General features: G+C 47.7%; 2 protein-coding genes across 2 annotated transcripts in view; one reads left to right on the top strand and one right to left on the bottom strand.

Moving 5' to 3' along the window:
* The window catches only part of SEC14L5 (SEC14 like lipid binding 5), a 62,570-nt gene that overhangs the window by 25,375 nt on the left and 15,636 nt on the right, over positions 1-21,559 (bottom strand). The window contains exons 3-6 of the mRNA XM_050774279.1: positions 6,273-6,422; positions 5,685-5,816; positions 3,059-3,187; positions 1,935-2,127 (exon numbers count right to left, since the gene is read on the bottom strand). Of these exons, the coding sequence (XP_050630236.1) occupies positions 1,935-2,127; positions 3,059-3,187; positions 5,685-5,816; positions 6,273-6,422 (604 nt within the window). The remainder of the gene's footprint in view (positions 1-1,934; positions 2,128-3,058; positions 3,188-5,684; positions 5,817-6,272; positions 6,423-21,559) is intronic.
* The window catches only part of GLYR1 (glyoxylate reductase 1 homolog), a 204,471-nt gene that overhangs the window by 5,823 nt on the left and 177,089 nt on the right, over positions 1-21,559 (top strand). The gene's annotated exons all lie outside the window — the stretch shown is intronic.

Genomic DNA, 21,559 nt, shown 5'->3' on the forward strand with positions numbered 1-21,559 from the left:
AAAAAAAAAAAAGGAAAACGGTTGCTAAACATGAAAAATCATGCCTGATTTCGCTCATAATGAAAAAACTGGTCACTAATCAACCAGTGACCACTTTTATTGCCTTTCAGAAGTTTGAAATGTTTTCTAAGAGTTTTCTGGGGAGCTGGGGTGAAGTCAGGAATAGATGCAATTACACACTTTCGCTGGGAACAATGATTAGTACAACCTCATTGGAAGCCTAATGGTTAAATCTAGCAAAATTTTACTTGCATGTAAACTTTGAACCAGCAATTCCACTTTTAAAATGTTACCCTTTGTATATACTTACGTACTTCTCATAAATTCTTAAGTACTCACATGTACCATGCTATTTGTATTTTAAAAAACTAAAACAACCTAAATAGGGTTGTTTCCTTTAATAGGGAACTAGCTAAATAGACTAATTCAAAATAATCAAGGCCAAGTGCAGTGGCTCACATATAATTCCAGCACTGTGGGAGGCCGAGGCAGGTGGATCACCTGAGGTCAGGACTTCAAGACCAGCCTGGTCAACATGGTGAAACCCCCGTCTCTACTAAAGATATAAAAATTAGCCAGGCGTGGTGGCACACGCCTGTAGTCCCAGCTACTCAGGGGGCTGAGGCAGGAGAATCGCTTGAATCCAGGAGGCGGAGGTTGCATTGAGCAGAGATCCTGCTATTGCACTCCAGCCTGGGTGACAGAGTGAGACTCTGCTTCAAAAATAATTAATTAAAAATAAAATAAAAGTAAAAATAAATTATCTAGACATGGTGACCTGTGCCTATATAGTCCCAGTTACTCAGGAAGCTGGGGCAGGAGGATCATTTGAGCCCAGGATTTCAAGGTTACAGAGAGACATGATTGCACCACTGCACACCAGCCTGGGCAACAGAGCAAGACCCTGTGTCCAAATAAATAATTAATATTTATTAATAAATAAGTTATGGTGCAACCACACCATACTATGAAGTATGAAAAGAAGACATAAGCACTGATACAGAAAGTTTTTCAGGCAACATTACTAAGTGGAAAAAAAGCAAAATATCAAATGGAATGTATATGTTCTCATGTATTCAACATAAGACACATGTATGTATGCAAGTATACACATATGTGTGTGGGTATATACACATATTATGTCCATATATACACCTAAACAGTTCCAGGACTTAGAAACACAAAACCATTGTTAGCCTCTAGGGAGAAGAAAAGAATCTTACTTCTTACACCTTCCAAGCAGTTTGAATTTTTTTCTACCATGATCATGCATTACTCATATAATTTAAAATAGCAATAGCAATCGTAATAATTAGTAAATTCATAATAACTGGTAAGTTAGCAAATAGTAAAACTAGAGAAAGAGGCAATGTCAAGGCACCAGAGGTTAATTCCTGATCTAGAAATAAATGAGTTTTTGCCAGGCGCAAGGCTTATGCCTGTAATCCCAGCACTTTGGGCGGTCAAGGCAGGCAGATCACTTGAACTCAGGAGTTTGAGACCAGCCTGGCCAACGTGGTGAAACCCCATCTCTACTAAAAATACAAAAAATTGGCTGAGCGTGGTGGCAGATGCCTGTAACCCCAGCTACTTGGGAGGCTGAGGCAGAAGAATCGCTTGAACCCAGGAGGCAGAGGTTGCAGCGAACCGAGATCGCGCCACTGTACTCCAGCCTGGGCGACAGAGGGGGATTCTGTTTCAAAAAACAAACAAACAAACAAACAAAGAAGAGACACAAATGGATTCTGCTCTTGGACCAGAATGGAGAGAGGGAGAAGCAGTCAGTGGAGGCAGGAGGCTGCGTTGTTCCAAGATCCAGACCCACTCCCAGGGGGATGGGAAGCAATTCTCCCCAACATGCCCCAGGCCCCCCATGGAGCAAGAGGACCTGCAGCAGCCTCCTAGGGCTGACTGGCCTGGGCTGCACCACCTACCGTCCATACTGACCGCCTCCAGAGAGGGGCCCAGGGCGCTACCGGGCCGGTGGGCCTCCAGGGAGCCGGGGTCCCTCGGTCCAGCCTGGTTGCGGGCATCCTCCTCACGGACCGGGGCAGGCGTCCAGCGGGGAATGTGCGAGGTACCCTGGGAGATGAGCTCATTCAGGTAATGTTCAATCACCTCCTTCCCCTGGAAGCCAGAGAGACCCAAGACACATAAGCATGGGGCAGGATGGAGGGGGGTCACCGGGTCACCGCAGGGAGTCACCTCCAGCTGGCTCAGGTCCCAGCCCTGACACGTGGCTATTGAGCAGCTGGATGTGTCCAGTCGGGATGGAAAAACGCTGCGAGTGTCCAACGCCCACCTGATTTCCAAGGCTTGGTACCAAACAAAGAATGCAAAATAGCTCAGTAATAAGTTTTTCGGGTTGGGGGTTGTTTTTGTTTATTTTTTTTGAGACAGTGTCTTGCTGTGTTGCCCAAGCTGGAGTGCAGTGGTACCATCTCAGCACACTGCAGCCTCAACCTCCCAGCATCAAGAGATCCTCCTGCTTCAGCCTCCTGAGCAGCTGGGACTATAGGCACTCACCACCACACCCAGCTAATTTATTTTATTTTATTTTTTTAGAGCTGGGGTCCACTATGTTTCCTAGACTGTTCTGAAATTCCTGGGCTCAACTGATCCTCCCACCTCGGAGTAATACGTTTTATATCAGTAACACATTGGATAAAATTTTTTTATTAAAGTTAATTTCATCTGTTTTATCACAAGAACAGGTCTTTACTCAGTGATGGATTGAGGTCTTTAAAGCAAGCAATGATCATTTTATCTTTAAAAAAAAAAAAAAAAAAAGCACCACAGAGTTATCTGGTGTCCAGAAAATTCACCACATAATCCTGGACGTCTCGTGGTGCCAGAGCAAGGATTAGTGTGCCCCTGTTACAGACCAGTTACTTTCCATCCATCATCTCGTGGTGATTTGGTCATTACTAGAGTACCCATTTAACAGATAAGACTGAGGCCCAGGAAGGGTAAGGGTCTTGCCAGGTGTCACGTGGCTGGTGACGGCACAGCAGGTGTGTGCACCTTCCTCCAGTAACTAACACAACCCACCCCTTACCCTCTTGACGTTGGCGGTGTACTGCTTCATGGCGATCTTCTCCAAGGCATTTTCAAAGCCAAAGAAGGACCGGATGTCCAGTGAGGCCGACTGCTCGAAGCAAGTCCAGTCTTCATTCTCAGGGTGGACCTGAAAGCCAGGCGGGGGCCATGCCAGGGACTCAGTGTTGGGGGCACCCTGCCCTCCCCTAGGGCTCTCCTGCTGACCTGGGCCCAGGCAGAGCCTGCAGTGGACAGCAGATCAAGCCTGGCAACCCTGGAGGGGGTAGCAGGACCAAGGGGCCCCCACCCAGAGAAGGATGCAAAGTTCAAACTGTCAGGGAACAAAAAGCCTTCTCATGAGAAGCCGGGAGAATGTGGGTCTCAAATCTGCAGCCCTGCCCTTTCAATATTATACACATACATAGAAAATTAGTTAGAAATACATATGTTTAGGTCGGGCGTGGTGGCTCACACCTGTAATCCCAGCACTTTGGGAGCCCAAGGTGGGTGAATCAGTTGAGGTCAGGAGTTTGAGACCAGCCTGGCCAAGATGGTGAAACTCCGTCTCTACTAAAAATCCAAAACTAAGGTGGAGATGGTGGTGGGTGCCTGTAATCCCAGCTACTCGGGAGGCCGAAGCAGGAGAATCACTTGAACCTGGGAGGTGGAGGTTGCAGTGAGCCGAGATCATGTCACTGCACTCCAACCTGGGTAATAGAGCAAGACTCCCTCTCCAAAAAATAATAATAATAAAAAAATAAATAAATACAATTGTTCAGTGTATCATTTATATAATCCATAAATATATAAATTATATATCAATATACATAAAATTTAGATTTTAAAAATAGTTATATGTTATCGATATAAAGATATATTACACATCCTTATATATCAGTAAATATTTATAGATCTGTATGTTTGCAAAAAGAAAACTTCACTGGCAGAGCTCCTTTATGGACCCAGACCTAGTCCCCCTCAAACATCTGTGGGCAGAAACATTACCAGGGAGTCTGTTAAAATATGCAGATTCCTGGGCCTGCCCCTAGACACGTCCAGGTTGGGGCCCAGGAATCTGCATTTCACAAGCAGCCCAAGTGCTGCTGACTCAGCTACTGACAGAACTCATTCTGAGAAACCACACACGCTGAGAGGGGTTTCAACAACTGTTGCTCGCCCCTCCCCAGTGGATCTAAACACCCTGAGCCCAAGCTCCTGGAGGGCCAAGTGGAGCTGGAGGCATAGAAAGAAAAGGCAATGGGTCCGGGCACGGTGGCTCATGTCTGTAATCGCAGCACTTTGGGAGGCCAAGGTGGGTGGATCTCTTGAAGCCAGCAGTTTGAGAATAGCCTGGCCAACACGGAGAAACCCTATCTCTACTAAAAACATAAAAATTTGCCGGATGCGATGGCGCATGCCTGTAATCTCACCTACACGGGAATCTGAGGCACGAGAATCCTTTTAGCAAGGAGGCGGAGGTTGCAGTGAGCCAAGATTGTGCCAGTGCACTCCAGCCTGGGCCACACAGCGAGACTCTTTCTCAAAAAAAAAAAAAGAAAAGAAAAAGAAAAAGAAAAAACCACGTACAGTGATCTATCATTGCTATCCTGGAGTTATCGTTGTGAAAACGACCCAACAAGGCAGGATCTGCCAATGTCCCCATTTTACAGATACAGACGGTGTGGCCCATTGTTACTCAGCAAGAAAGTGGCAGAACTGGGTGCCATCAGTGAATGCCTGCAGGTGCCTCATTCCAGCCTCTAAAGTCATCAAGATCTAGCCCCCATGTGCCTCACCTTGGCAGACCTCACTCATGCTGTTCCCACCCCCAAAATGCTGTTCCCAGCCCTCCATGGGCAGCTTCTCTCATCCTTTAGCACTCAGCTTCAGTGCCCCCACCACCTCCTCTGACTCCCACACATCCCCCTGCTGGATCCAGCCTCAGCTGTGACAAATGCATACACACTGATTCCGTTTTGTTCCACTGGAGTGGACCCTCCATGAGGGCAGTGGTCAGGCAGCCTGGTCCATTGCTGCATGCTCAGCACTTGGCAGGGTGCCTGGCACACAGTAGGTGCTCAACCAGTATATATTAGAGAATAATAATTATTATTATTATTAATTATATTCAAAAGTAACATTTACATAGAACTTAATATGTGCCAGGCACTGGTCTAAAGGGTTTGTGTATTTTCATTCATTTAATCCTACATCAACCTATGTAGTAGGCATGATTATTAAGCCAATTTCACACGTGAGGAAACTTATGCATAGTTTCATGAAAGAAGGAAGGAAAGGAGGGAGGGGATAGAGTTGTCAGATTTAGCAGATAAAACGCAGGATGTCCAGTCACGTTTGAATTTCAGATTAACCACAAATAACATTTGAGTATAAGTATATCCCAAGCAATATTCGAGACATACTAAAAAAATTTATGGGTTGTTCATCCGAACTGCAAAGGCAACCAAGCATCCTGCATCTTACCTGACAATGCGGCAGGAGGGATGGCTGGGCAGAGGCTCAAGCAATGTGAGGACAGAGCTCTGGGCACAGGTGGGTGCAGGGGGCGGGTGGGTCCCGGGGGCAAATGGGTGTTGGACGCAGGTGGGTTCTGGGCGTGGGCACTGAGGGCGGCCTGGGCTCACCGTGTAGCTGCAGTGCTCGTTCACCACCACGCGGTTGGCGAAGGTCTCGTTGTGCGCTTCGATGAGGAGCGTCCTCTCCTTCCAGTTCAAGACGTTTGTCTGCACGAAGACCACGTGCTCAACACCTGCGATCTGCAAGGGAAGGGGCGGGGAGGCGGAGGTGGGTGGAGGGCATGAAACGCACAGGAATGGAGAGAGAGTCCGGCGGGTCGGCCCCAGTCACCCCCTGCCCTGAGGCCCAAGTCCCTTGCGCCACCGCCCACCCAGCTCGGACCCAGGACCCCAACCCCCGACTTCCACCCTGCCGCCCACCCATCTCCACCACCCAGCTCCGGCCCTGGGCCCGCGAACCCCGCCCAGTTCCCCCTACTCCCCAGCCCAGCCTTCCAGCCCTCGCCCCTCCTGGGCCCTGGTCCCCCCACCAGGGTTCCGCCACCCTCATCCTGGAACCTCCATCCGAACATCAACTCACACACCCTCACTCCACCTCCTGACCCCCGCCGCCCTGGTCCCCAGCTCCCGCGCCCAGCCCTCCCATACCCCGGCGACAGGTCCCCTCCTCCGCCCCACAGCCCCAGGACCGCCCACCTTCCGCAGCAGCCGCGGGGCGTCCACGCGCAGCCGGCAGCTCCGCTCCACCACGTGCACAGCCCCGTCCGGGCTGCGGGACTCGCGCAGGACCTCGCTGCCCAGGAAGACGGGGATCTGCGGGCAGGTGGGGAAGCGCTTCTCGTAGGCCTGGAGGCAGAGCGGCAGTGAGCGCCCGCGGTGGGGGGCAGAGGGACTCCCCCACCCAGCGCGACCTCCTTATCTGCTGTGTCACTTATCAGACGTGAAACGCAGCCCTGGCCGCTGGAAGGGGCAGGGATTTTGCAGTCGTTACCAACACTCATTCCACCAGCTAGCACCTGTTAGAGCCCGACACAGCAGAGCATGGACAATGATTTGGCAAATAAGTTTTTGCCTCTGCATTTGAGTTTTTGCCCTCAGAAGGAAGCACAGGGACTCCGGGGACATTTTAAAATAAGGTATTTCTCAGGAAAACCATTTGAGAAAAATCCAGCACCCCTTCATGATTAAAAAAAAAAAAAAAAATCAATAAACTAGGAATAGAAGGGCACTTCCTCCGCTTGGTAAAGCCATCTGCTAAAAGCCACAGTTAACATCCCTAGTGAAAGACTGAGTGCTTTCCCCCAAAATTAGGAACAAGGTAGGAATGTGCATTCTTCGTGTCTATTCGACGTTGTGCTGGAGGTTCTAGATAAGTAAAAGAAATAAAAGCCATCCAGTTGGAAAGGAAGAAGTAAAACCATCTGTATTTGCAGATGACATGATTATTTATATAGAAAATCCTAAAGCATCCATACAGTACACACAAAAAGATTAGAACTAATCAATGAGTTCAGCAAGGCTGCAGGATATAAAACCAATGTAGAAAACTCAGTTGTATTTCTATGTACTAACTGAGAATAAAATGAAAAAATTCTATTTACAACCACATCAAAAAGAATAAAATACTTAGGAATATATTTAACAAAAAGAAATGTAAAATGTATACTCTGAACACTACAAAACATTGCTGAAAAAAATTAAAGACCTAAATAAATGGAAAGGCATCCCATATTCATGAAACAGAAGACTTAATATTGTTAAGATGGCAATATTCCCCAACTGGTCTACAGATTCAACACAATATCCACATCCCTGCTGACTTCTTGACAGAAATTGACAAGCTTATCCTAAAATTCATATGGATATGCAACAGACCAAAGATAACCAAAAGCAATCTTGGAAAAGAGCAAAGGCCAGGCATGGTGGCTCACACCTGTAATCCCAGCACTTTGGGAGGCCGAGATGGGTGGATCACGAGGTCAGGAGATCAAGACCATCCTGGCTAACACGGTGAAACCCCATCTCTATTTTAAAAATACAAAAAACTAGCCGGGCGTGGTGGTGGGTGCCTGTAGTCCCAGCTACTCCGGAGGCTGAGGCATGAGAATGGCGTAAACCCAGGAGGTGGAGCTTGCAGTGAGCTGAGATCCGGCCACTGCACTCCAGCCTGGGCCACAAAGTGAGACTCCGTCTCAAAAAAATAAAAGATATTATTTAAAAAAAAAAAGAAAGAAAAAGAGCAAAATTGGAGAACTCATATTTCCTGATTTACTTTAAAAGACAGGGTAGCAGGCCAAGTGTGGTGGCTCACGTGTGTAATCTCAGCACTTTGGGAGGCCAAGGCAGGTGGATCACCTAAGGTCAGGAGTTCGAGACCAGCCTGGCCAACATAGTGAAACCCCGTCTCTACTAAAAATACAAAAAATAGCTGGGCATGGTGGCAGGTGCCTGTAATCCCAGCTACTTGGGAAGCTGAGGCAGGAGAATTGCTTGAACCCAGGAAGCAGAGGTTTCAGTGAGCCGAGATCACACCATTGCACTCCAGTCTGGACGACAAGAGCGAAACTCTGTCTCAAAAAAAAAAAAAAAAAAGACATAACAGCACATGTTGGTGAGGATGTGGAGAAATTGAAACCCCCAAGCCCCATCATGTGAATGTGATATGGTACAACCCCTTTGGAAAATGACTTGGCAGTTCTTCAAACAGTTAAACATAGAATTACCTTATGATCCAGCAATTCCACTCCTAGGTATATACCCAAGATAAATGAAAACATAAGTCCACACACAAAAATTATACACAAATATTTATAGCAACATCAAGCTATTCAACAATAAAAGAAAAATAATACAATTTTATAGACTGTGCACATATCTATCTACACACAATGTAAATATAGAGTGTTTCTATATAATTTTATAAATATAGATAGTATGTATATAAATATATATCATATCTATACATAGATATCATACCAGGCTATGGTAATCAAAACAGTGTGATACTGGCATAAGGGTAGACATACAGCTCAATGGAAAAGAATTTAGCATCCAGAAATAAGCCCTTACGTTTATTATCAACTGATTTTTTACAAAGGTGTCAAGACAATCTGATGAGGAAAGAATAATCTCTTCAGTAAATGATGCCAGGACAATTGGATATACACATGCAATAGAATGAAGCTGGAGTCGGGCGTGGTGGCTCACGCCTGTCATCCCAGAATCTTGCAGGGTCGAGGCAGGTGGATCACCGGAGGTCAAGAGTTAGAGACCAGCCTGGTCAATATGGTGAAACCCCATCTCTACTAAAAATACAAAAAAATTAGCTGGGTGTAGTAGCATTCACCTGTAATCCAAGCTACTTGGGAGGCTGAGGCAAGAGAATCACTTGAACCCGGGAGGTGGAGATTGCAGTGAGCCAAGATTGTGCCATTGCACTCCAGCATGGGAGACAAGAGCAAAACTCCATCTCAAAAAAATAAACAAATAAAATAATAATAATAATTTTGTAAAAGGATTTTTTAAAAACTACGAAACTCTTAGAAGAAAACATAGGAATAAATGCTTATGAACTCGGATTAAGCAATGGTTTTTTCCTTATGGCACCAAAAGCACGAACAATAAAAGAAAAAATAAACTGCATATCATCAAATTTTAAAATTTTTGTGTTTCAAAGGATACAAGCAAGAAAGTGAAATGGTAGCCCTGAGAACGGGAGAAAATTTTTGCAAATTATACACACATACATACGTGTGCTTGTGTGTGTGTAGAAGATGGGGGACTTGCATCTAGAATATATAAACAAGTGTTAGAATTCAACAATAAAGAGATGACCCCATTTTAAAATGGCAGAAGATCTGAACAGACTTTTCCTCAAGGAAAATATACCAACACAAAAAAGCAAATGAAACTGTGTTCAACATCATTAGTCACTAAGGAAATGCAAATCAAAACCACAATGAAATACCACTTCACATCCACTAGGATGACTATAATAACTTTTAAAAGACATAATAATAGCCTGTGCTGGTGAGGATGTGAAGAAACTGAAGCCTCCAAACCCTCCCATGTGTGTGTAATATGGTACAACCCCTTTGGAAAATAGTTTGGCAGTTCTTCAAACAATTAAACAAAGAGTTACCATATGATGCAGCAATTCCACTCATAAGTATGTACCCAAGAGAAATGAAAAAATAAATCCACACACAAAAAAAATACAAGTATTTGTAGCAACATTATTCATAATAGGCAAAGTGGAAATAACCCAAATGTCCATCAATGAATGAGTGAATAAATCAATGGTGGTCTAGCCATAAAATGGAATATTATACAGCCTTAAAAAGGAATAAGGTACTGATTCATACTACAACATGGGTGAACTTTGAAAACATTATGCTGAGTGCAAGTAGCCAATCACAAAAGACCATATATTGCATGAATCCATTTATATGAAATGTCCAGAATGGGCAAATAGAGAGAGACAGAAAACAGATTAGTGGCTGCCAGGGGCCAGGAGTGGTGAGGAAAGAGATGGTGGGGGTGTTGAGGGTTGAGGGTTAAGGCAGACAGAGCTTCTTTTTGAGGTAATGAGACTATTCTAAAGCTGATTGTGGTGAAGTTTACACAATACTGTGAATCTACTGAAAGCCACTGAATTGTGTGCTGCAAATGGATGAGTTGTATGACATGTGAATTGTATCTTAATAAAACTATTTTTAAAAGGTGTCTTTCTCTCTCCACGTGTATGTGTTTACATATACACATACACACATATGAATCCACATGTATACATATACTATTTATTTATTTATTTATTGAGATGGAGTTTTGCTTTTGTCGCCCAGACTGGAGTGCAATGGCGTGATCTTGGCTCACTGCAACCTCTGCCTCCCAGGTTCAAGTGATTATCCTGCCTCAGCCTCCCAAGTAGCTGGGATTACAGTCACATGCCATCAAACCCAGCTAATTTTTGTATTTCTAGTAGAGATGGGGTTTCACCACGTTGGTCAGGCTGGTCTCGAACTCCTAACTTCAGGTGATCCGCCCACCTCGGCCTCCCCAAGTGCTGGGATTACAGGCATGAGCCACCGCGCCTGGCCACATGAATACGTATATTATTTAAATGCATATATAAAGATATGTGAATATGTGTTAATATAAATATACACAATTATTTAGTGTGCATATATCTTTCTATACACAATGTAAATACAGGGTGTTCTATACAATATATTATAATTTAATAAATATAGATAGTATATAAATATAGATCATATCTACACATATCTATAAATATATAATGTATATATAAATGTACACATGTAAATATATTTGCCATATATTTATGGCATAATACATAATATATGCCATATATAAATATATGGGTATGCCAGGCACGGTGGCTCACTCCTGTAATCCCAACACTTTGGGAGGCCAAGGCAGGCAGATCATTTGAGGTCAGGAGTTTGAGACCAGCCTGGCTAACATGATGAAATCCTGTCTCTACTAAAAAATAGCAAAAAAAAAAAAAAATTAACTGGGCATGATGGCACATGCTTCTAATCACAGCTACTCAGAAGGCTGAGGCAGGAGAATCTTTTGAACCCAGGAGGTAGAGGTTACAGTAAGCCGAGATCGAGCCACTGAACTCCAGCCTGGGCAACAGAGCCAGGCTCCGTCTTAAAATAAAAATAAATAAATAAATATATGGATGGTTTAAATAAGGAGCTTATTTTATATATGAATATATCTACTCTGTGATTTTTTTATGTATATGTTAATGTAAATATTCAGCACTGTCCTTCCTATGAGCCGTTAGACAGTCTCACCCTGACTGATGGCACAGACTGAAGCCCTGCCTGGGTGCAAATCCCAGCTCTACCACTCACAAGCTGTGTGACTCTGGGTGGGTTACTTAAACTCTCAGTGCCCGGTTGCACAGAGACGTCCTGAGACCTGAGCAAACTGCTGTGGGTGCTGGAGAAGGGATGGCCGGGATTATTTCCTCCACGGCCTCTCCGAGTGTCTCAGACAGGATTTGGTCACCAGCACAGGAGGTTAAGCTGGATTCCATGCCCCGTGCCCTTCAAAGGGAAGGGCCCCTCACTGTCCTGGGAGCCACTTCAGGTCAGCCCCAGCCTCTGTGCTGGGGCTGCCTGCTTCTGTGCGGGCGGAGGTCCCGCCAGGTGGGGGTGCAGAGCTGGGTGAAAGTACCTGGGAGGGGCCCCCAAGCCCATGAACCTGTGCTCAGGGAGGGCAAGAGTCTGTGCCCACTTCTAGAAGGGCCAGGGTCAGGGTGGTGGGGGCATATCCCGGCATCTGTGGCTGACCTTATTCCTTATTCCAGCGGGGTCTGCTCCCAGCGCCTGTCACAGCCCACGTGCCCCGGAATTGGGATCAACGCAGGCTCCAAAAATAGTGCCGGCATCTGAGGACAGACATCTCCTCCCCCTTCCCTCCTGGCTCCCAGGAAGAGAAGCAGGGGGAGGGGGCCGAGGAAGAAACGGATACATGCCCAGGAGCCCTTGGTGTCACCCCAGGCCGGGCTAGGCCAGCCAGCCTGTCCTCCACCAGGGGCCAGGAGGACAGAGCTGCCTCCTGCCGTATCTCCAAGTCAGTTGCTGGGACAAACACATCAGCGTTGGAATCGGGAGGCCTCATTCGCCCAGAGAATGCACCATGGGGATCCTAGGGTCTGGGCTCAGCCAGCTGGCAAGGGAGGCCCCCTGAGAACTGTATCTGCCCTATAGATCTCAGCCACGCTGGCCCCACTTTCAAAGGAAATCATCTCCCCACGGAGGACAGAGCGCAGAATAAAGCCAGTGGAGGCTGGAGGGGTTCAGGTCACCTGGTTGGAAGCCCAGCTCCACTTCCTTCCAACGAGGCAAGCCCCTTCCTTTCTCTGGGCCTGTTTCATCGTTTGGAAAATGCGTATATGTCTCATGTACTTGCCCAGAGAGGCTCACTAATTTACCCAAAGTCACACAGCATGGGATGATGAACCTGGATTTGAATCCCATTTGGGCCCAGCCCCCACTCCCTCCAGGAACCGTTTGCTCAGCAGCGGGGCTTGTTCTCATGGGCAGCTCAGAAACAGAGCCAGGCACCGTCCCCCCGGGCCAAACAGTCACTCTCCCTTTTCCACCCTCTGTCCTTCAGAATCACGCCAGGCAGCGGCCACACCGCCCGTGAGCCTCTCCCCTTCCTTCTACTGCTGTCTCCCTCCTGTTCCCCAAACGAAATGGTTTCGGGGGAGGATATACTCAGAACAGGCCTTGAGGAGGCCAGGCGAGGTAGTCATGTCTGTAATCCCAGCACTTTGGGAGGCCGAGGTGGATGGATCATTTGAGATCAGGAGTTCAAGACCAGCCTGGCCAACATGGTGAAACTCCATCTCTTCTAAAAATACAAAAAAAAAAAAAAAAAAAAAGTTAGCAAGGCGTGCTGGTGCATGCCTGTAATCCCAGCTACTAAGGAGGCTGAAGCGGGAGGATTGCTTGAACCCTGGAGGCGGAGATTGCAGTAAGCGGAGATCGCACCACCACTACACTCCAACGTGGGCGACAGAGCGAGACTCCATCTCAAAAAAAAAAAAAAAAAAAAAAAAAAAAAAAAAAAAAAAGAAAAGAATAGGCCTTGATGCCGAGAATAAACCCTGCACTCTTTATGATGGTCCTCAGGCCCTGTGTGATCTGCCCTACCAACCCATCTCCCATCCCTGCCCCCTTATCTGGCTCCAGCCACGGCAGTCTTGCTGCGTTTAGAACAATAATACATCAAGCGTGTCCCTGCCATGAGGACTTTGCACTTGCTGTTCCAGATGCTTGGAACGCTGATCAATTTCCTTGACAGTGAAGGGGATGGGAGGCATGAGTCATGGGGCTTTCTGGAGGGGTAGGAGGCCTGGATTTGGGCCAAGGAGACGTTCAGGCTTCAGGCCCTCATCCATGCTGGTCCTTCTTCCTAGGACACCCTCCCTGCCCCTCAAATGCACGACTGCCTCTTCCTTGGTTCTCTTTCCTTTTACCCTTTATTTCTTTGAGAGCGTTTATCATGCCTTGTAACAGGAAATTTGTGAAGGAGGATGACCTCCTTTTCCAAAGCACAACCTCATACCTGTGCCGGGCTTGGTCCTCAGCATACCCTCGGGGCTAACAGTGCTAACCAGCAAAGAAGAAAATAACATGCACTTGGCCCAAACAGCCCCAAGGAGGGTGTCAGGGAGGGGATAAAGCCATAGACTCAGTACACGCAGCCAATCAAGGGCCAGAGTTCCTGACTCACTTCCCGTCCTAACAAACGTCTTGTTAGAAAGGCCTGGTCTGGAGCCCCCAGATAACAGGCACAGAGGGGGAGGCTGGTCTGCTTGGGCACGACTTTCTCTGACTTCGAAAGGGAAGGAAGGTACTTCTCCCAGTATCCAGTGACAGAACCACATGTTATGGGGGGACACCCGAGCTGAGGCTCCATCTGGAAGGCATCCATCCCAGAGCCAGTTGTCCAGCATCAGAGGACTTTTACGATTGTTGGACACTGTTGTTAAGGACTTTATAAAGTGTTAACTGCCTCACTTTATCCTCACAAGGCTCTGGTGAGATGGGAACTAGTATTTGCCCATTTTACAGATGAGCAAGTTGAGGCTCAGGAAGACAGAGTGACTCGCCCAGCACAGCACATGGCTGGAGAGTGGTGGGATTGGTGCGTGAGCCTGTCTGACCCAGACGCCAACCCTGAACCACCCTTTCCTGCCTCAGAATCTCTGGCTACGTCACAACCATCGGTGGTTTGGAAATGCTGAGTCCCGCTAGCCTGCAACTCGCAAAGCAGGGGAACTGGAGAAGTGAGGATCGGGGTGGGCTGAGAATGGGGCTGGTGGGGCATGAGAAGGAGGTTCACCACCCTGGATGTCAGAGAAGGGGATGCAGGGAAGGGGATGGAAAGAAGGGGATGCAGGGAAGGGGATGGAGAGAAGGGGATGCAGGGGATGGAGAGAAGGGGAGGGGATGGAGAGAAGGGGATGCAGGGAAGGGGATGGAGAGAAGGGGATGAAGGGAAGGGGATGGAGAGAAGGGGATGAAGGGAAGGGGATGGAGAGAAGGGGATGCAGGGAAGGGGATGGAGAGAAGGGGATGAAGGGAAGGGGATGGAGAGAAGGGGAGAAGGGAAGGGGATGGAGAGAAGGGGATGAAGGGAAGGGGATGGAGAGAAGGGGATGAGGGAAGGGGATGGAGAGAAGGGGATGAAGGGAAGGGGATGGAGAGAAGGGGATGCTGGGAAGGGGATGGAGAGAAGGGGATGCTGGGAAGGGGATGGAGAGAAGGGGATGCAGGGAAGGGGATGGAGAGAAGGGGATGCAGGGAAGGGGATGGAGAGAAGGGGATGCAGGGAAGGGGATGGAGAGAAGGGGATACAGGGAAGGGGATGGAGAGAAGGGGATGCAGGGAAGGGGATGGAGAGAAGGGGATGAAGGGAAGGGGATGGAGAGAAGGGGATGCAGGGAAGGGGATGGAGAGAAGGGGATGCTGGGAAGGGGATGGAGAGAAGGGGATGCAGGGAAGGGGATGGAGGGACCTCGGCAGAAACCAGCCTCACATTCTGCCTGCTGCTTCCAAACCTCATCCTCCTGTTGCAGGGAAAATGACCACAGGAGCAAGAAAAGCAGCTCCTCCCAGCCCAAGGGCTGTCCAGGGATAATCAATGCCTGGTCTCCAGGCGCCTCCAGGCCCCGGGAGAACTGCCTTGCCTTCTCCTGGGGTGAATGTCTATAGCGGGTGGCTGGTCAGGCAGAACACTTTCCGTTCATTTTGGATGACCACAAGGTGCCGATGAGTACCAAAAGGACACATTTGGACAATTTTCAGCTGCCCAAGCCTAATCATCATTGCAGTGACAGCAATAGCCGAGGCATACACTGGGCTCACTGCGTACCGTGTGCTGCTCCCGAAGAAGTACGTAGTGCTCATCCTCCCCATCGGACAGATGGAGAAGCCAAAACTCAGAGAGTTTAAGTCACTTGCCCATAGTCACACAGCTTGTGAGGGATCAAGCTGCGACTGGACGCCCTTGCAGTCAGACCATGGGGTTGGTGCATTGCATTGCTTCTAGAACCAAATAGTGCCTTGATCTCTGAGGGACAGCCCTGCACCCAAGACACTCCCACACAGGACGGAAGCCTGGTTCATACCCTCAGTTCACGCTCAACCCAGTTCTGACCCTCCTCTGCCCCTGTTCCTTGGGCAGTCCCCCATGTGTTTGAAAATGTGTCTGTCTCCCCAGCTTGACCGTGGGCACCTCTGAGGGTCCAGCCTCTTTGCCCGGAGATTCCCTTCCTGCATCTGACTTGGAGACGATATTAAAATACACTGGCTGAGGTCAGGTGCAGTGGCTCACACCTATAATCCCAGCACTTTGGGATGCCAAGGCAGGAGGATTATTTGAGCCCAGGAGTTCGAGGCCAGCCTGGGCAAAATAGTGAGACCTCATCTCTACATAAAATAAGAAAATTAGCCAGACGCAGTGGCTCACGCCTGTAATCCCAGCACTTTGGGAGGCTTAGGCGGGCGGATCACGAGGTCAGGAGATCGAGACCATCCTGGCTAACACAGTGAAACCCCGTCTCTACTAAAAATACAAAAAATTAGCTGGGCATGGTGGCGGGCGCCTGTAGTCCCAGCTACTTGGGAGGCTGAGGCAGGAGAATGGACTGAACCCCAGAGGCGGAGCTTGCAGTGAGCCAAGACTGTGCCACTGCTCTCCAGCCTGGGCAACAGAGTGAGACTCCGTCTCAAAAATAAATAAATAAATTTTAAAAATAAGAAAATTGCCCAAGTGTGGTGGCATGCACCTGTAGTCCCAGCTACTCCGGTGGCTGAGGCGGGAGAATCGCTTGAGCACAAAAGGTCAAGGCTGCAGTGAGCTATGATTATGCCACTGCACTCTAGCCCGGGTGACAGAGCAAGATCTTGTTTCTTTAAAAAATAAAATAAAGGCTGTGCACGGTGGCTCACACCTATCATCCCAGCACTTTGGGAAGCTGAGGCACGTGGATCACTTGAGGCCAGGAGTTCAAGACAAGCCTGGATAACATGGTGAAACCCTATCTCTACTAAAAATACAAAAAATTAGCCGGGCATGGTGATGTGCACCTGTAATCCCAGCTACTCAGGAGGCTGACGCAGGAGAATGGCGTGAACCTGAGAGGAGGAGGTGGCAGTGAGCCGAGATCATGCCACTGTACTCCAGCCTGGGCAACAGAGACTCCATCTCAAAATAATAATAATAATAATTCATAAACAAAATAAAATAAAATAAAAACACTGGCTGAATAAAATTCAAATGCCTGCCTGCCAAGTGGGTAGGGACCTTACCTAGAAGGGACCAGGGAGCCCCGGAAGGTTATAGAGCACCTCTCTTCGCAGGATGGTTGTGAGGCCTTCGCAGGTCCTGGGCCCTACCCGTGGCAATCACATCACACATATTAAAATGCATCCACTTTCCGTGATTTACATATACATGAGCTCATCACAGTTGAGGTCCAGATGACAGCCTGGCATGAAGTTGCCCTTGGTAGGCATTTAATTCAACATTTGTTCATTTTAACTCTGCAGGTTTCTTTCTTTTTTTTTTTTTTTTGAGATGGAGTCTCACTCTTTCACCTAGGCTTGAGGGCAATGGCACGATGTCGGCTCACTGCAACCTCTGCCTCCTGGGTTCAAGAGATTCCCCTGCCTCAGCCTCCCAAATACCTGGGATTACAGGCACCCACCAACATGCCCGATTGATTTTTGTATTTTTAGTAGAGATGGGGTTTCACCATGTTGGCCAGGCTGGTCTCGACCTCCTGATCTCAAGTGATCTGCCTGCCTCAGCCTCCCAAAGTGCTGGGATTGCAGGCATGAACCACCACGCCTGGTGGCTTTTTGTTTCTTTTTGTATTCTGGAATTATTACGTTTATTTTCTTTCCTTGTTAGACATTGCTGTGACCCTTGAGAAACTGTGGGCCTTGGGCACCCTACCCTGTGAAAGGCCCTGGCAGAGACCAAACAGGCCCTGGCCCCTGTGCCTTTGGTACCTCCCAGAGTCCTAGAGGATCAAACAGCTCACAGGACCTTTCTGTGTTGGAAACCGGCTCACACCACTAGTTTTGTCCCTGCCTAAGAGCCTCAGCTGCTGACTCCTGTCCCTAAAGTTGGCTTGACCACCCACAAATGAGACCTGAGCCTCTCCCTGCTAAACAAACACATGGCTTGGCGCTCTCAGGGACACAAGGCCACAGAAGCATTCAGTTACAGCCCTTCTGCCAGGCGGCTGGAGAGGACATCCAAGCCTGCCTGCTCAGAAAAGGAGATGGTTCAAAGCCCAGGGCCCACAGCTGCAGGGCCACATCGGGGCAGGCAGGGACCAGTCAGGGCTGCCTCTTATGGGTCCCCATCCTGCAAAATCCATATTGACACAATTAGCGTGTGGAGATGGGAGGCTCGAGCTAAATAGCCCTGAATTCCCACCCAGACTTGCCCAATTCCAGGCTGGGTAACCCCTCTCTCATCTGTAAAGTGGAATAATCATAGAACCTCCCAACTAGCACTCAGGTGGCCTGTTTCATTCCTTCAGGCATCACAACTGCTGAAGTAGGGTCATCAGCTCCTGACATCCCTGAATTTGCAGTGATTTGCAAAATGCCTCACACATAGTCAACACTCAGTAGACATTTACAGGGTGAATGAATGAACAACAGCATAGCACCGCGCTTAAGAGAGTGGGCTCTGGGGTCTGGAGTGGGATCTCTGCTCTGCCTCTCATCAGTTGTGTGAAAAAGTCATCAAGCTCTCAGTGCCTTAATTCATTTCTGCATAAAAGGGGGAGTAAAAGCCGGGCGCGGTGGCTCAAGCCTGTAATCCCAGTACTTTGGGAGGCCAAGACGGGCGGATCACGAGGTCAGGAGATCGAGACCATCCTGGCTAACACGGTGAAATCCCATCTCTACTAAAAAATACAAAAAAAAATAACTAGCCGGGCGTGGTGGCAGGCTCCTGTAGTCCCAGCTACTCGGGAGGCTGAGGCAGGAGAATGGCGTGAACCCGGGAGGCAGAGCTTGCAGTGAGCTGAGATCAGGCCACTGCACTCCGGCCTGGGCCACAGAGCAAGACTGCGTCTCAAAAAAAAAAAAAAGGGGGGGGGTAAAAAAAAAGTAGCTACTTTGCTACTTGTTAGAGGAATAAAGGAGTCAGCTCATGTAATGTCCTTAGAGCAGTGCCTGGCACATGGTTCGTTCTACATCGCCATTTGTTAAATAAATTTAAATTTTAAAAATGAGTGAGATTCTATAAAGTACAAAAAGCTATTTCTGCTAATCACTTGACAGATGATCCCTCCTCCCCTCCTTCCTTCCTTCCTTCCTTCCTGCTCTTCCTCATCCAAATTCAAAGGAAGCTGGAATGCCACTTACCCCAAAACGTCCAGTAAGAATGCAGAAAGAATATCCCAACTGCACCAACATCTTCCAGCCCGATGCTTTCCCTTCCCTTTTCTATTCTGCAGACCTGATTTGGGGCCCTGGCCACTATGCAGCCACTGAGTAAGGTGCCCCCATCCCCTGTCATTCTCTTCAGGAGTCTCCCTGTCAACCCCCTTCCTTCCCCATGCAAGTACAGATGTAATATCAACCTACTCACCTCCCCCAACTCTTTTTTTAAAAAATTGAAATATGGGTATCTACCCAAAGGAAAATAAGTCATCATGTGAAAAAGACACATACACATGTATGTTTATAGAAGCACAATTCACAATTGCAAAAATATGGAGCCAACCTAAACGCCCATCAACCAACGAGTGGATTTAAAACATGTGGTATATATACACCGTGGAATACTACTCAGCCACAAAAAGGAACAAAATAATGTCTTTTGCAGCAACTTGGATGGAGCTGGAGGTCATTATTCTAAGTGAAGTAACTCAGGAATGGAAAACCAAATAGCACATGTTCTCACTTATAAGTGAGAGGTAAGATATGAGGATGCAAGGTGGGTGCGGTGGCTCACACCTCTAATCCCAGGACTTTGGGAGGCTGAGGCGGGCGGATTACTTGAGGTCAGGAGTTCGAGACCAGCCTGGCCAACATGGTGAAACTCCATATTTACTAAAAATACAAAAATTAGCTAGGCATGGTGGCACACACCTGTAATCCCAGCTACTCAGGAGGCTGAGGCAGGAGAATCGCTTGAATCTAGGAGGCAGAGGTTGCATTAAGCCGAGATCACAGCACTGCACTCCAGCCTGGGTGACAGAGTGAGACTCCATCTCAAATATATACATATATATATTATATATATATATGAGGATGCAAAGGCATAAGAATGATATAATGGACTTTGGGGACATGGGAGGGGAAGATTGGGGGGGTGAGGGATAAAACACTACACATTGGGCACAGTGTACACTGCTTGTGTGACAGGTGCACTAAAATCTCAGAAATCACCACTAAAGACCTTCTCCATGTAAAAAAAAAACAAAAACAAAAAAACACACACACACACACAAACAAAAAAACAGCTGTACCCCAAAAACGATTTAAAAATAAATTTTAAAAAATATATAATTCTCATATCATATAATTCGCCCTTTTAAAGTATGCAAGTCAGGCCAGGCATGGTGGCTCACCCTGTAATCCCAGCACTTTGGGAAGTCGAGGTGGGAGAATCGCTTGAGCCCAGGCATTCAAGACCAGCCTGAGCAACATAGCAAGACCTCATCTCTACAAAAAAATAAAAAACTAGCCAGGCATGATGGTGCGTGCCTGTGGTCCCAGCTACTCAGGAGGCTGGGATGGGAGGATGGCTTGAGGCTGCAGTGAGCTGTGATCCTACCACCGCACTCCAACCTGGGTAACAGAGAGAGACCCCGTCTCAAAAAATAAAATATAAAGTATGCAGTCCAGTGTGTTTTATTCAGTACATTCATGAACTTACAACCGTCACCACTACCTAATCCAGAATATTTTTATCACCTTCAAAAGAAACCCTGTATCCTTTAGAAGTCACCCCCATCTTCACCCGCTCCCGTGCCACCCCAGTCCTAGATGACTACTCATCCAACTCATCCACTTTCTGTGTCCATGTATTCCCTTCTCTGGATAGTTCCTAGAAATGAAGTCATATAAGGCCTGGTGAGGTGGCTCACGCCTGTAATCCCAACACTTTGGGAGGCCTCGTTGGGCAGATCACCTGAGGTCAGGAGTTCAAGACCAGCTTGGTCAACATGGCGAAACCCCATCTCTAATAAAAACACAAAAAATTAGCTGGGCATGGTGGCATGCACCTGTAGTCCCAGCTATTCAGGAGGCTGAGGCACAACAATCGTTTGAACCCGGGAGGTAGAGGTTGCAGGGAGCCGAGATTGTATCACTGCACTCCAGCCTAGACGACAGAGCAAGACTCTGACAAAAAAAAAAAAAAAAAAAAGAGGCCGGGCGCGGTGGCTCACGCCTGTAATCCCTGCACTTTGGGAGGCCGAGATGGGCGGATCACGAGGTCAGGAGATCGAGACCATCCTGGCTAACACAGTGAAACCCCGTCTCTACTAAAAAATACAAAAAACTAGCCGGGCCCGGTGGCGGCGCCTGTAGTCCCAGCTACTCAGGAGGCTGAGGCAGGAGAATGGCGTAAACCCGGCAGGCGGAGCTTGCAGTGAGCTGAGATCCGGCCACTGCACTCCAGCCTGGGCGACAGAGTGAGACTCCGTCTCAAAAAAAAAAAAGAAAGAAAAGAAAGAAGGAAGGAAGGAAGGAGAGAAAGAAAGAAAGAGAGAGAGAGACAGAAAGAAAGAAAGAAAGAAAGAAAGAAAGAAAGAAAGAAAGAAAGAAAGAAAGAAAGAAAGAAAGAAAGAAAGAAAGAAAAGAAATCACATAAGACACAGCCTTCTGCCTCTGACCTCTCTCACTCAGCACAATGTTTTCAGGCCATCCGTGTTGCTGCATCATGCATCAGTG

This window comes from Macaca thibetana, chromosome 20 (genome assembly GCF_024542745.1).
Source record: "Macaca thibetana thibetana isolate TM-01 chromosome 20, ASM2454274v1, whole genome shotgun sequence".
NCBI lineage: Eukaryota > Metazoa > Chordata > Mammalia > Primates > Cercopithecidae > Macaca > Macaca thibetana.